At 37.9% G+C, this 14490-nt stretch overlaps 2 protein-coding genes across 2 annotated transcripts; one reads left to right on the forward strand and one right to left on the reverse strand.

Moving 5' to 3' along the window:
* The first annotated feature begins 719 nt into the window (after nucleotides 1-719).
* LOC116140161 (beta-galactosidase 15-like) lies at nucleotides 720-4579 on the forward strand. The gene is made up of 17 exons (XM_031425785.1): nucleotides 720-800; nucleotides 889-984; nucleotides 1076-1188; nucleotides 1293-1359; nucleotides 1481-1573; nucleotides 1667-1810; nucleotides 1894-1982; nucleotides 2079-2184; nucleotides 2264-2470; nucleotides 2555-2716; nucleotides 2800-3008; nucleotides 3110-3213; nucleotides 3304-3413; nucleotides 3494-3715; nucleotides 3792-4003; nucleotides 4095-4371; nucleotides 4472-4579. Exons 1-17 carry the CDS (start codon nucleotides 735-737, stop codon nucleotides 4577-4579), a joined length of 2385 nt encoding a protein of 794 aa, XP_031281645.1. The 5' UTR covers nucleotides 720-734.
* A 1680-nt stretch (nucleotides 4580-6259) lies between these two features.
* Nucleotides 6260-8956, reverse strand: LOC116140164 (pentatricopeptide repeat-containing protein At5g03800-like). The gene has a single exon (XM_031425789.1). It carries the CDS (start codon nucleotides 8954-8956, stop codon nucleotides 6290-6292), a length of 2667 nt encoding a protein of 888 aa, XP_031281649.1. The 3' UTR covers nucleotides 6260-6289.
* Between the last annotated feature and the right edge of the window lie 5534 nt (nucleotides 8957-14490).

Consider the following 14490-nt stretch of genomic DNA (forward strand, 5'->3'; position numbering starts at 1 on the left):
TAGATAGCTAATAATTATAGATAACGGATCATCAAAATCTAACCTTCATCATTATCAACAAAAGAAATAAAAAATACCGAAACAAAATGGTACCAAATCACTATATAGAGTTAATGATAATTCTTATAATATCTTAAAAGGAAAATCTGTTCTTCAAACTAATTAATTCTTCCCACCAGCAATCTCTAACGAGTCATCTCATTTTATGCAAAACAATAATACCATATTACTAAATATTTTCAGTGAAAATGAGATAATATAAACTATATATAGTCTAGGTTTACAGGGAGATAATTTATGGGATTTATCTCTATCAAGAAACAGTTTTCATTTAAGATAATTATAAAGTTTGATCATTTATTTATCTTTATCGTAAGCATGAATTTTTCAAAGTCAAGTTGACCCTCCTTGACCCCCCCACCCTCCGCCCCTGAATTCATGCTTACTATAAAGATAAATAACTATAAAAATGTTAAAAGAACTTGGAGATAAATTCTGATAAGTATCATTAGTCTTTCTGTTTCACCAACTTTAGTATAACCATTTCATAATTATCTCATTCTGTTAAACTCTACTATAAATGCAGAAACAATATTCACTGTAATTCACACTTTCACAGCATTCTGAAAATGTCCAGAAATATGAGTCCTTGTAATGCACTTGTTGTTCTTTTGCTGTGTGCCATTTTTTCTTTTGTTTCAGCTTCTGAGATTACATATGATGGTTCAAGTCTGATGATTGATGGAGAAAGGCAACTTATATTATCTGGTTCCATTCATTACCCTCGAAGCACTCCTCAAGTAATCACTTTTTCAGCTTATTATTTCATTATAGAATTTTATTTTGTCTTTTCTAATGTTTTAAATGCATACATTATGTGCTATATAGATGTGGCCATCCCTTATCCAGAAATCAAAAGAAGGTGGCCTCAATGCCATTGAAACTTATGTATTTTGGAATGCTCATGAGCCTTCTCGTCGTGAGGTTTATTAATTATCTTGCTTTCAATGTTTTAACCCTTTTTTTTTGGGGGTTATAATATGGGTTTCTGACTTTTTTTTCCTCTTTGATTTAGTATGATTTTTCAGGAAATCTTGACCTTGTTAGGTTCATTAAAACCATTCAAGATCAAGGGCTTCATGCTATTCTTCGCATAGGACCATATGTTTGTGCTGAGTGGAATTTTGGGTGATTTATTAATTATGATATAATAATAAGTTACAATTCATTATATAATTTGTTACTTTTTTTATAATTATTTTGATTCTTTTTTTCTTTTCAATTTGTTACAGAGGTTTTCCCGTTTGGTTGCATAATATGCCAAACATTACTCTTAGAACAAATAATGAAGTTTTTAAGGTACAAAATTTTTGCTTTATAGTTTATATAATTTCTTTATAAAAAAAAAAAAATATATATATATATATATAATCTTTTTTTTTAAAACTAATTTTGTACTTTTCTTTTAACTTGCATTCAGAATGAGATGCAAAATTTCACAACCTTAATAGTGAATATGATGAAGGATGAGAAGCTATTTGCTTCACAAGGAGGACCTATAATTCTTGCTCAGGTTTCTACATTTCTTTTCCATTTTTCCCTGTTCTGTATATGTTTGTCTCATAATAATATTAAATTTATTTATTTTATAAAATTTCTGGTACAGATTGAAAATGAATATGGAAATATAATGTGGGAATATGGAGAAGATGGAAAGGCTTATGTAAATTGGTGTGCTGAATTGGCTCAAAGTTATAACATTGGTGTTCCTTGGATCATGTGTCAACAGGATGATGCTCCAGAGCCAATGGTTCTCTACTTCATTTATTTTTCTATCACATTATTTTAATTTTTCCTAGAGCTTTATCTGATTAAGTTTTATTTTTCATACAGATTAACACATGTAATGGCTTTTACTGTGATCAATTCTCCCCCAACAGAAAAAATAGCCCTAAAATATGGACTGAGAACTGGAGTGGCTGGTAACTTAACTTTCTTCCTCTCAATCTCTTGAAAATCTTAAAATTATTGTTGTTGTAATGAATTGAATGGCTTGATTTTGTTAATAACTTTTGCAGGTTTAAGGGCTGGGGTGACTCTTATCCACACAGGCCTGCTGAAGATCTTGCTTTCGCTGTTGGTCGTTTCTTCCAATATGGCGGCAGTTTGATGAATTATTATATGGTTAGCATATATTGAAAGAGAAATCACAATATTTTGCTATGAAATTTGTATGCTAATGTTTTCTTTTTCATGCTTTTAGTATCATGGAGGCACCAATTTTGGCCATACATCTGGGGGTCCATACATCACAACTTCATATGACTATGATGCTCCCCTTGATGAATATGGAAATTTGAATCAACCCAAATGGGGACATCTTAAAGAACTTCATGAAGTCCTAATATCAGTGCAGAAGGCTCTTCTGAATGGTGAGAGAAGAGATATTGATTATGGAAATATGATGTCGGTAAGTACTAGTTTTTGTAGTGTTTTTTAATATGGATTGTTATATGCTATGCAGTCTTAACATTGATCTCCTTTCTATTTGTAGGCCACTGTTTACAGTTATCAAGGAAAATCAGTTTGCTTTCTGGGAAATGCAAATTCATCAAATGCATTTACTGTTGAATTTGAGAACACAAATTACACGGTTCCTGCGTGGTCTGTTACCATTCTTCCTGATTGCTTCACAGAAGCCTACAACACTGCTAAGGTGAATGTTTCCACAGTCAAATTAGTCATCTTGTGACTAAGATGATATCAAAATGAATGAATTGTGTTTTGTTTCATCAATAGGTCAATAGCCAAACCTCCATAATGGTCAAGAAACCTAATGCAGCTGATGATGCTGAGGAACCCTCCAATTTGAAATGGGATTGGAAAAATGAGGATTTTGAGGAAATTAAGTATGGCACTGTTGTTGATAGTGATTTGACTACAAGCGAACTGTTGGATCAAAAGGCTGTAACAAATGATACCAGTGACTACTTGTGGTATATGACTAGGTAATAGTCTTTCTGTCTTTGCTTTGCTACTGATTTTTCATTTATTTCATATATTTGGTTAAGTAAAAGCGAATTATTTCTCAATTCTTTCATATTTTCAGTATTGTTGTTGATGAGAAAGATGCTTTTGTCGGCAAGAACGTTACTCTGCAAGTTAATACCAGTGGACATATCCTTCATGCCTTTTTCAACTCAAAGCACATTGGTAAGCATGAAGAGCATTAATATTTCATTATTATTTGGCTTTTCAATTTTCTAGAACTAACACATGAACATCACATTAACTCTTGTTCAGGATCAAAATTGGCTCAAAATGGTCACTATGACTTTGTTTTTGAACAAGATGTTCAATTGACTCTTGGGACTAATCAACTCAGTCTGCTTAGTGCTACTGTGGGATTGCCGGTAAGCATCAATTACATTATCAAGCTTCGGTTTGGAAATTCATGTAAGATTTACCTTTCTTGATGTTTGAATTTGTTCAGAACTACGGTGCCAACTTTGATAAAAGAGCAGATGGAATTCTTGGTCCTGTTAAGTTGATTGATCATAGCACTAACAACACCAAAGACATATCTTCAAATGAATGGATATATAAGGTTGGTTTGCAAGGTCAAAAATTAGAATCCTACAATCCTCAAAAGCTAAACGAAGCTGAATGGAGTTCTGAAGGACTGCCAACGAATAAGATGTTTGTTTGGTACAAGGTAATATTTTCTTCATGTATGATATTAACTCTTCATTTCATTACAAATCTTTGGACTTGACATTACTTTCTTTCAGACTACATTTAAATCCCCTCTCGGCGAGGAGCCTGTAGTGGTGAACTTGCTTGGCTTAGGCAAGGGAGAAGCTTGGGTGAATGGCAAAAGCATCGGGCGGTATTGGCCTAGCTATATTTCTGGTAAAGATGGATGTCCCTCAGTTTGCTATTACAACCAGACTTATAAAGCTGAGAACTGCAGAACGAACTGTGGAGAACCCTCTATGCGATGGTAATCAAGTTTATGAATCATGTTAATATGTTTTCGCATTCGAGTGACAATATCTGGAGCCTCACTTCTGTATTTCCTTTGACAATTTTAGGTACCATATTCCGCGAGAGTTTCTCAACAATGAAGAGAATGTCCTGGTTTTGTTTGAGGAAATTGGAGGCACTCCTAGTCTTGTGAACATCGGAACCATAACTGTAGGGAAAGTTTGTGCGAATGCTTTTGAGGGAAGCACCCTGAAACTATCATGCCAGGGAGGAAAAGTTTTTTCCGAAATTAAATTTGCTAGCTTTGGTGAAACTGAGGGTACTTGTGGATCATTTAGGAAAGGCAGATGTGAATCAGCCAACTCTTTATCAGTGATTGAACAGGTACTAATACTAATACTAATACTAATACTATGCCAATTACCTTATTTCATTTCTTCAAAGTTTAGATTGTTTTGATGGAAATGCACTCATTAAATGGCAGGCATGTCTTGGCAAAGAGAGTTGTTCCATTCCAGTGACAGAAGCATTTTTGGGGCCAACCGGTTGCCATTCTGAGATATATCGATTAGCTGTTGAAGCTGTTTGTTAGAATTTATATCTTTTCCTTTATGCAGTTAGGTTTAGGATTTATCAATTCAGCATAGGAAGTTTTTTTATTCATGATATTAGATTACTGTTAAATTTGGATTCGGTTACAATAAATAAGAAAGTATTTTGTTTAGTTCCTGTTCCTAATTGTCCTCTTTCCCTCTATAATTATATCCTCTAATACTGTCTGATTATATTGCCAAGATTTTGAGTAGAACCTCTGCTTTACTTATTTATTATAATTATATTAATTCAACTTGATACGGCTTTGAGTGGCTCGGCTCGGAAGATATAATTATATTTCCTCTTATTATTTCTCTTCTCTGCAACACCGCCCACCCTCTTCACGACATTCAAAGCCGCGTTTCACTTCTCTTGTAAGTCCTTTTTAACTCCTTTCTCTCTTCCTTCACTCAACTTTTCTATTTTACTTTTCGGTTCCTTCTGCCGTTTCGATTTGCCCATGATCCGAGGTAACAACAACTCTCTTCTCCCGTGCTTTTCCTTGTTCGGCTACTTTCGTTTCTAATTCTGGCTTTTGTACTTTTATGATCTGTTTGTTTGCCTCTTCTAATCGCTTTGTGTTTTAATGTATCTTCTGTAATCGAAATTTTATTTTGTTTTTGGAAATTGTTTTCTGATAGCAGGTTTGTTCTTCTGTTGTCTAATTTATTCTTGAATGTGTTTTTTGTGATCCAATCTAATTAATCAACTGAACCCCATGGAAAAAAAAAATATCTTCTTGTTTTACAAGGGCTCGAGCTTAAGTTTGAGCCAGCTCGAGCATAATTTTTGGGGCTTGTCAAACTCGAGCTCAACACTATTCAACTCGAGCCAAACTCGATTAGGATAAAACTCGACTCAGACTCAGATTACACCCCTAATAGTTAGGCATACCTATTGATTAAAAAAGTTTATTTAAAGCTATAAACACTTTTGTTTTAAGCTATTTGATTGCATTTAGGATTTTAAATACGATATTTTATGGTTCATAAGAAAAGCTGAAATGTAAGGTTCTCCCATAAGCTCTTTTAAAGGTTATTTAAAGTACTAAAATTTTAAAAATGTCCCTATTATATTTTATAAATTTAATTTGATTTATTCTTATATATAGAAAGCCATATTTGCTAAATTAATACTAAAAACTCTTTTGCACTTTTCTAACCAAACAAGTAACAAAATTTTCACAAAAACTCTACTCTGACAAGCTCATCTTCCATGAGCCACCCAAATTGGTTTATAGCTTCATTTTGACAATTTTAAGAAGGTAACCGCAGCGTGTAAATGTGACAAATAGAAGAACAAAATGGCCAGCATAAGAAGACCTCATTTCTCTAGTTAGAGATCCTTAAATAGAATTAATTGATCATTTAAACTCAATTAAAATTACACCTGAAGTGTAAATGTTAATTTGCATTCTCTGATCCAAGGCTTACACTATGATAACATTCACTCCATTCTGTTTATAGGCTTGAACAAAATTTTCATTACTGACAATTTACCCAACAGCCTTGAAAGACCTCAACAAAATACCTGTATTGACTAATATTATGAAGAATCACACATTTTAATTATTGAAACACATCTAAGCTATACACTACACAGCTTGAAACTTTTCAATTTGCCAAAAATAAGGGGAAAATGTCAAAACTTCAATAATGTACCTGTCCAAAGAAGGGGATTGGCTTTGGATGATTAGTAAATTGATCAACTACCAGAAATCTTTACATGAACACTGTCCATCTGAAAAATGATGAAATCCCGAAGCATCCCTGAGAACTATCTCTCTTCTAGCAACATCTGAGACATATTTCAAGAACGTATGGCAATCCCCACAAACAAGGATGTTCTTCAAAATCCGAATGGGTTTTCCGGGCTGGGTCGTCAGAAGCCCAAAGGTTGCTGCTAGTTTTGCGCTATGATAGAACAAGAAATCCTTCTTTTGGTACTCCTCAACTTCATGAAGAACGTAGCTTGTGTCTGGTAGATACCCAGCTTTGAGGCATTCTAAGATTAGTATTTCTAATCCACTATATATCTCTTTTTCTTGTGGGTGGGACTTGTCTCTTGTGTAGAATGAATGCACCTTGTTCTGATGAATAATCCAACTTTTACTTGGATGCTTCTGAAACCCCTTTTCTCGCATATCCTCCCTGACCATTTCAGAGTTACGCCATCTACCAGATGCAGAATACAAATTTGATATAAGCACATATGTAGAGGCATCTTGTGGGTCCATAGTAAGTATATGCTTCGCAACTCTTTTCCCCATGGTAGTATTCTTGCGGGCTCTACAACTATCAAGCAAAGCTCGCCAAACTGAAATCTTTGGTTCAAAAGGCATTTTGTTGACCATTTCTTCTGCTTCTTCAAGGAAACCCCAGTATCCCAAGACACCAACTAAGGATGCATAATGCTCTGAACTGGGCTCAATGTTATAAATGGTTTTCATGGAGAGAAACAATTTACGGCAACTATCAACTAAATTTGAGTTAGTGTATCTGTAAGCTGAAATAATCAAAACAAAAGTTACTGCATCTGGCTTTATGCCTGCGTTCTCCATCCTTGACCAAACATTCAAGGCATCATCACCCTGTCGGTAGAGAAGATGGCCTGCAATCAAACCATTCCAAGAAACTATATCGTGTGAGGGCATTGCATGAAAAGCCCTAATGGCATCATTCATGTTGCAACACTTAAAATACATGCTAGTTATTGAATTTCCCACTCCTACATCGGAAGAAAAACCAGTCTTAAGAGCATGACAGTGGATTTGTTTTCCCATCTCAAGAAACCCTAAAGTTCCACATACACTAAGTACTGAAGTTATTGCAACTTCATCCATAACCATTAGTCCTTCTGATTGGCCACGGTGGAAAAGAAAAATTGCATTTTCCGGCTGCCCATTTCGAGCATACCCACATAGCATTGATGTCCAATTTATAGAGTTTCCCTGGTCTGATGGCCACTGGTGGAACATCTTATCAGCATCTGCCATCCTCCCACACCTTGTCAACATATCAAGCAATGCTGATTCAATGCAAGCATTTGAACTAAAACCGAACTTCAAAAGGAACCCATGAATTTGCTCACTCAATTTTACTTCTGCGAGCAACCCACAAGCACTAATAACACTAGTCAAAGTGAAATCTGTTAAAACTAAACCTTCCTCCACCATATTAACAAACAAATCAATCACTCTCATGCCTCTACCATTCTTACAAAATCCAGCTAGAAGAGCATTGTAAGAAACACAATTCTTCTCAGGCATCATATCAAATGTCTCCACAGCAGAATCCACTAACCCAAATTCCATGTACGCTACAATCATCTCCGTCCATGTAATAACATCTCTAATAGGCATTCTCTCAAATATAACTTCCACATCTTTTACACTTCCACACTTAGTGTAGAACCCAATAAGCCCATTGTTGACACTCAAATGGCCCTCTAACCCGATTCTAATAGCATGAGCATGAAGGGCTCGGCCTTCCGTCAAACCAAAATTCCCAGAAAAAGCAGTTAAAAGGGTCGAAATTGTGATATAATCAACTCTAAAACCATCAGTTCTTTTCATATCACGAAACAATTCAAATGCTTTCTCATACTTAAGCTCCTTAAGCAGACTAGAAATCGCAGTATTCCACGACGCAATGTCTCGTTGAGACATTTCATCAAACACTTTAAGTACACACTCCATCAATCCACTAAATTTACCATAAAGTCCCATAAGTGCATTAGCAACAAAAACACTATCCAAATAACCCATTTTGACTATCAAACCATGAACTTGTAAACCAAAATTTAACTCCAAAAGTCTAATACAAGCAGTCAAAATAGCAACAAAACTATGTTCATTAGGCTGAATACCTTCATCTCTCATCCTAAAAAACAGCTCAATCGCCTCCTCCTCTCGACCCGACTTCGCAAAACCAGAAACCAAAGAAGTAAAAGACACAACATTGGGATTTAAAAGTGCACTAAACACTTTATAAGCATCAAAAGTAAGACCCAGTTTGAGATAAGCTGAAATAAGAGGATTACCGAGACGAGTATATTCTTCTTCTTGAAGTTTTACGATTGCAGCATGTACGGCTTTGGCAAGTGGAACGTCATCGTATTGAACGGACAAGCGAAGCAAAGTGAAGAAGCTCTCAACGTCAAGGTCAATATTGGTGGTAGTGTAATTGAGCAAAGATGAGCTGTGGGTGTTGAGAGGGTAAGAAGAGAGAAGTGGTTGGTGGTGTGAGGAAAGGAGTGGCTCAGAAGCGGCGGTGGAGAAGGGAAGGAAATGGGGTTTGGGTTTAGGTGGTGGGGCTGAAGAGAAAAAGTGAAGAAAGGGGGTTTGGGGTTGGAGAATGGTAGTGGTCGTGGCCATGAACTCAAGGCGCCAACCATAAGTGGAGCTCTGTTATACCATTTTGGTTGCGGTTATGTTATCTTTATATACGGGTTTTGTCTCGACCCCTCCGGTTTAATTAGATAATATAACTTCTCTAAACTAAAGTTTTAGAAATAAAATAAATTTTATTTCGTCGTAATGGACTGTAAGGGTTTTCTTAAAATTAATAATATAATGAGTTAATAAATGTTTTATTTCAATGTTTATAATTATATATAGTTAATATTGATGTTTGATTTTGACACCAACAAAAAGTGTTAAGCGGACTTAGAAATTACACATGATATGGAAATGTACAACGAAAGAATAAACAAGAGACAATTTTCAAAGTGGTTCGGATGCTAAAAAACGAATCCTATATCCATTATATTTGTATTGATGGATGATTACAGTCACGTCGCGAGCAACGAGCTGAGTTACAATCTAGAGAGAATTTAAATACAGAGAGAGAGAGAGAGAGTCTGCTCTTAGAAGATTAAAAATGTCTGGATCCTGTAAATGAGAGAGGAGCCCTCTATTTATAGTCGAGAGATTCAAGGTAATAATCATGATTTTGCAGTCGGGTATGTGTGGAACAATTCCTACCTTGCTTCCCATTGGTTGACTGTACATGAGATATCCTTAAATTGCGTAGGGCTTGGGCAAGTGGACAATTCCTAGCCACTCACAAGCCAAGCTTTCACCTGCCACGCTGACGACAGCCTTACTTCTTCCGTCCTTGTGCGACGTGGCAGCGTTTGGACGGCACAAAGCCTTCCTGAACTTTGATTGAGGCGTAACAGAAGTCCCCCAGTTCTTAAGGTTTAAGGATTGAACCCTAAGAACTTCATGATTATGTCGTGACCTGACTTATCTTGAGTGATGCTTGATTGAGCTGTATGAGACATGCAGTTAAGATGATGTGAAACTAGTGGTTCAACCCGACCAACGAGTTGTAAAGAGGTCGCAACGTAGGTCTCTAAGAATAGCACAAGCGACCTGAGGCGGCCTTTCCCCACAAGTTTAGCGACGTGGGTCGGACCTTGCTCAGTGCTATACCAACATGCTTTGGACTTCATCCGTTGCTCACGACCGGAAAATACGTAGCACATTTTTGCCGAAAACAAGTCTCATACAGACATGATTGTCTCAAAATCGATACATGGAGAAGAGTATTTTACTCAAACGACCTCTTCAGATGTTATCTGTTGCGCTGGATAGTTGGTCTGGTCAATAAAGTAAACTTTATTTTGACAGACGTGTTTGTTATGCAATAAGTGTCAGCCATGCTAAAACGATATTCCCTTTCAGAGCATTAAATGCGGATGAGGGCGCATTTAATGTGGAGGAGATAACCGTGCCGACGCTTGGTTACTCCAATGGAGGGAAATGTCGATTGGCATCCACGAAGCGTGAAGGTTACTCTTCACGGATTAACGACACGTGGTCGTAATCAATGGCGAGAAACATATCCCGCCCAAGCGTCGCTTGCTAAGGAAACCAATCGTCGTCTTTCCCCCTATAAAACCCCAGGTTCGCTTCAAGTTCTATCACATAACTCACATTTTCAGAGAGAAAAACAAAGCTCTTGCACTTGTGAAATGAGTCTGTTCTTCTTCCAGTTGATGCGCACTCGTCATTACGACAAGAAGTTCGTCCCCAACAATCAAGAGGGAAGGAGGACTCTTCTTCATTTTCCTCTTTTATTTCGGTTAAAAGCTTGACTTTACAGTAATGGTGGGTATGAACTGCCTGGTACCTACACGATGCATGTTTCTAGACAGTGGTAAAAAGAGAAAACTTTTTTTTTCTTTTTTTAAAGTGAAAACTTGGGGTAGGATTTTTAGGAATTCATTCTCAGGGATTTTTAGGGTTTTTCTAGGGGTTAAGGAAAGTAAATTAGGGTTTCTTTTGCTCTTCCACGTCATCATACGGGATACTGTACAGAGACTAAGTCATCTCTGCATGTCACCCCTTTTTCAGACTTTAGGAGCAATGGACACTTCAGAGACCAGAGCAGCCGAGGGGACGAGCTCGTAGGCGTCGGGCCCTTAGCAGGTCCCGTGAAATAGACATTATCAATGGCCACCTAGGACGAGATACAGAAAACGGTAGACCAGTTCGTGCTTAGCGTAGATGTCTATCAGCACAGGACGTACACAGCTCGGAATCCCCCAAAGGGAATGGTCGCGATCTCTAAGGCGATCTTTAAGTGTAGGGCGTTAATACCTTTCACCCTTTCATCAAATCGATCCTCGACCACTCCGAGGTCGCGCAATTACAATTGACGTCTAATGCGTATATGATAGCGGTTACTATGTATATCACATGTGGCAAAAATGGTCTTGGCGAGCTGACAGCACTGGAGCTCGCAGTGCTTACTATTTGAAGAAAAGTAAAGATAAAAACTCTTTTTACCTCTCGAAGCAATTTTCAATCGAGGGAGGAATATTTGGTTACCCCAGTAATGTCGGGGCTTATGAGACCAAATTTTTCTTTTTTGCATACGATGGTGTTTGTCAATTTAAGGAGTCGAGTAGATTTTCCTTTCCTTTGATTTGCGAACTGCCCCTTTTTCTTCAGCTCCTCTTCGGTAGGTGAATTAACGAACTTTTTGTCTATTTGTAGAAAATAAGACGACGACTCTGACAGACTTTAACTGCATTGTGACGTTTGTCGTCTACCCGAATAGAGTTGTGACGCAAGACTGCTCATGACTACTGCCAACTTAGGAAAGTACGGTTTCTTCAACCCAGAAGCATCTTTGGAACCCGCAGCCCGTAAGTATCTTCACACTTAGGACCCTTTTTTTTTTTTTTTTTTAGGTTGAGGTGACCTTTTTGCTAACATGTTTCCATGGCGCGCAGCGATCATGCCACCCAAGGTTCCAAAGCCATCGACGAGGACTAGGGTTTCGTATTTCCCCGGGTCGACCCGACCAAGCCAGTAGAGGTGACCCCCGACGATATCCCCATATGAGGGATACAAATTAGTGCCAAAAGGCGAACATCCATGGAGTGATGAGGAGAAACTTCTCGGCTCGAGGCTACTCCTGCCATGAAGCAGAAAACCATAGGCCAGAAGACCAGGAAGAGGAAACAGTTGCTTACCGAGGAGGAGTCGGAGTCCGAGCCGGAGGGCTTCAGGATGCTACTAGAGGGATTGTAGCCTTACCAGGCTTTCCACTCGGGGGTGCCCCTAAGGAGTGCTCCTTGCACTTTGGCGGTCCGCGAGAGCTCGCGTAGAGGAGAGGGGGAAGTAGCGGTTGCCCAAAGGAAAGCGGGCAAACAACGGGTTGATGAGGTGCCTGTTCCTCCGGGACCAGACCCGCCTGTGTTGGATTCCATGGGGCAACTATCAGAGCACTTGTAGCCGGTGGTGTATACCTTGCTAGAATGCCAACTGGCTGCAGCCTTCGAGGAGTTTGTGGCTTCTCGACCCCTGGACCTGGTGGCTACCTCGTTTTAGTTGCAAAGCCAGGTAAAACAATTTGTTCTCGTCAAGAACTTTTTAGAATCCGTTGATTTCCTAACTTTTATGATTTTCGGAAAAAATGAAGCTAACTCTTGTTTGTTTTTCATATAGTCCCTGCTTGCCTTACACATGGCCCAACAAAAGATCAATATGGACTCTGCTGAAGGATTCCACGAGCTGAGGGAGGAGAATACCAAGTTGAAACATGACTTCGTGGCTCTGGACGTAGAGGCGAAAGCAGTCCACATTCAGGCGAATTAGTATTTGGTAGAGAGAAATTCTGCCTTTCGTACAGTGGACTTTTAGAAAGCCGAGCTTGAGAAGAGAGGCGAGGACAATAAAGAGCTCCAAAAGACAGTGGCCAGACTCACCAAAGAGTGTGGCGAGAAAGAGAAGGAGCTGAAGGCAAACTCTGAGTGTTCCAGGAAGGCGGAGGAGGACAAAGCTCGATTGTGGGAAACTCTGAGAAGCAGAAGAGGGCTTTGGAGGTGGATCTTGAACTGCTCCAAGGGCGAGTCACTTCATTAACTGAATAGATGAAGCAGCAAAACCTTGAACTCGAGAAGAGAGCTACTGACTGGGCAATACAAGCTATCTACAACTTGCAATTGAGGAATCCGAGGATGGACCTCTCCGACCTCCTAAATGAATACCAGGACTAGAGGTGGAAAAGTAACCTGCCCAGCCCGACCCGGCTCGGCCCGCGGTGAGTTATAAAATTTGGCGGGTCAGTCTTAACATGCCCACCAACAAAGGCAGGCCAGGTTAGGCCCGCCATTTTGGAGAAAATGGCTGGCCCAGCCCGGCCCGCCAACCCTAACCCGCTGGGTTAGGCGGCGGGCCGGGCTGGGTTAGCCCTATTTTTTTTTTTAAATTTTCTTTTGTTTTATTTATTTAACTTTTCAAATTAATAATTAACAATTATAAATGAATAAATTATAAATGCAATTGTTTTTAGTTAACTTTTCAAATGTCAATAATTCAATTAAATTATTTTTTTGTTTTGTTAACATTTCAAATATTAATTCAATTTTAATACAATAAAATTGTAATATAAGAAAAATTAGACTTATTCATTTATCAAAAAATAAAATAAGAAATTACAACAATTATTGCCTCGTTAAAAACCTCAGCAAGAAAAACCCAATGGGAGAAAAACTTGGTAAAGAAAAAAGAGTGCAATAATTGACAATTAATTTACAAATTGCATTTTACAAAACAACTAATTTGGGGGTGGTTCACTAGGACCTCCCTCATCCGTATCATCTATATTACAAAATTGAAATGATTCTATTAAAGTATCGTCGACAACCTCGTATTGATCTTGATGGCGCGACCGTTCCCAGTCTCGAAGACATGTGAGGACTTCAATCATTTTTGGAGAAAGTTTAGTCCTCCTTTCATTTAAAATTCTTCCACTTGCACTAAATGTTTGTTCAGATGAGACGGTTGAAACAGGAACAGCGAAAACATCCAAGGGAAGTCTTGATAATACCGGAAAAATAAATTTTCTAGCTCTCCAATAGTCTAAGAGATCAATGTTGGCTCTTTGTTGTGGATCTACTGGTAACATTTCAGGGGTTGCCAAATATTGTTGAAGCTCATTACTCTGCGACTGCATGGAAGACAATACATTATTTGTTGTTGGTGGTGGTGGTGGAGCTTCTGAAAAGGAGGCTATGCTTCGGATTCGGGTCCTCTTCAGCCTATTCAGTGCACCCCAAGAGTAGAAGTCTTCATTTGTTTCTTTTGATGCAGCTTCCCTAGATGTTTCGCCTCTTTGCGGGTTCCCATACCTGTTTTCATATTGGAAATATACTTCGAAAATTCTATTTTTTACCTCTCCTATTTGATTGGCATATACTTCGGTTTGTTAATTTTCACATAAATTGTCAAAACCATTTTCTAAACCTACTAATTTAATTCTATGATAAAATATAGCACCTAAACAATAAAGAAAAAGAATGGGTTCCCAATATTTAAAAAAAAAAAAAATTTCATTGCCTTTATTTATGTCTTTAAAATTTCATTGTCTTTGTTTTTTTATAAATAACTCG

This window comes from Pistacia vera, unplaced genomic scaffold (assembly GCF_008641045.1).
Source record: "Pistacia vera cultivar Batoury unplaced genomic scaffold, PisVer_v2 Contig364, whole genome shotgun sequence".
Lineage (NCBI taxonomy): Eukaryota > Viridiplantae > Streptophyta > Magnoliopsida > Sapindales > Anacardiaceae > Pistacia > Pistacia vera.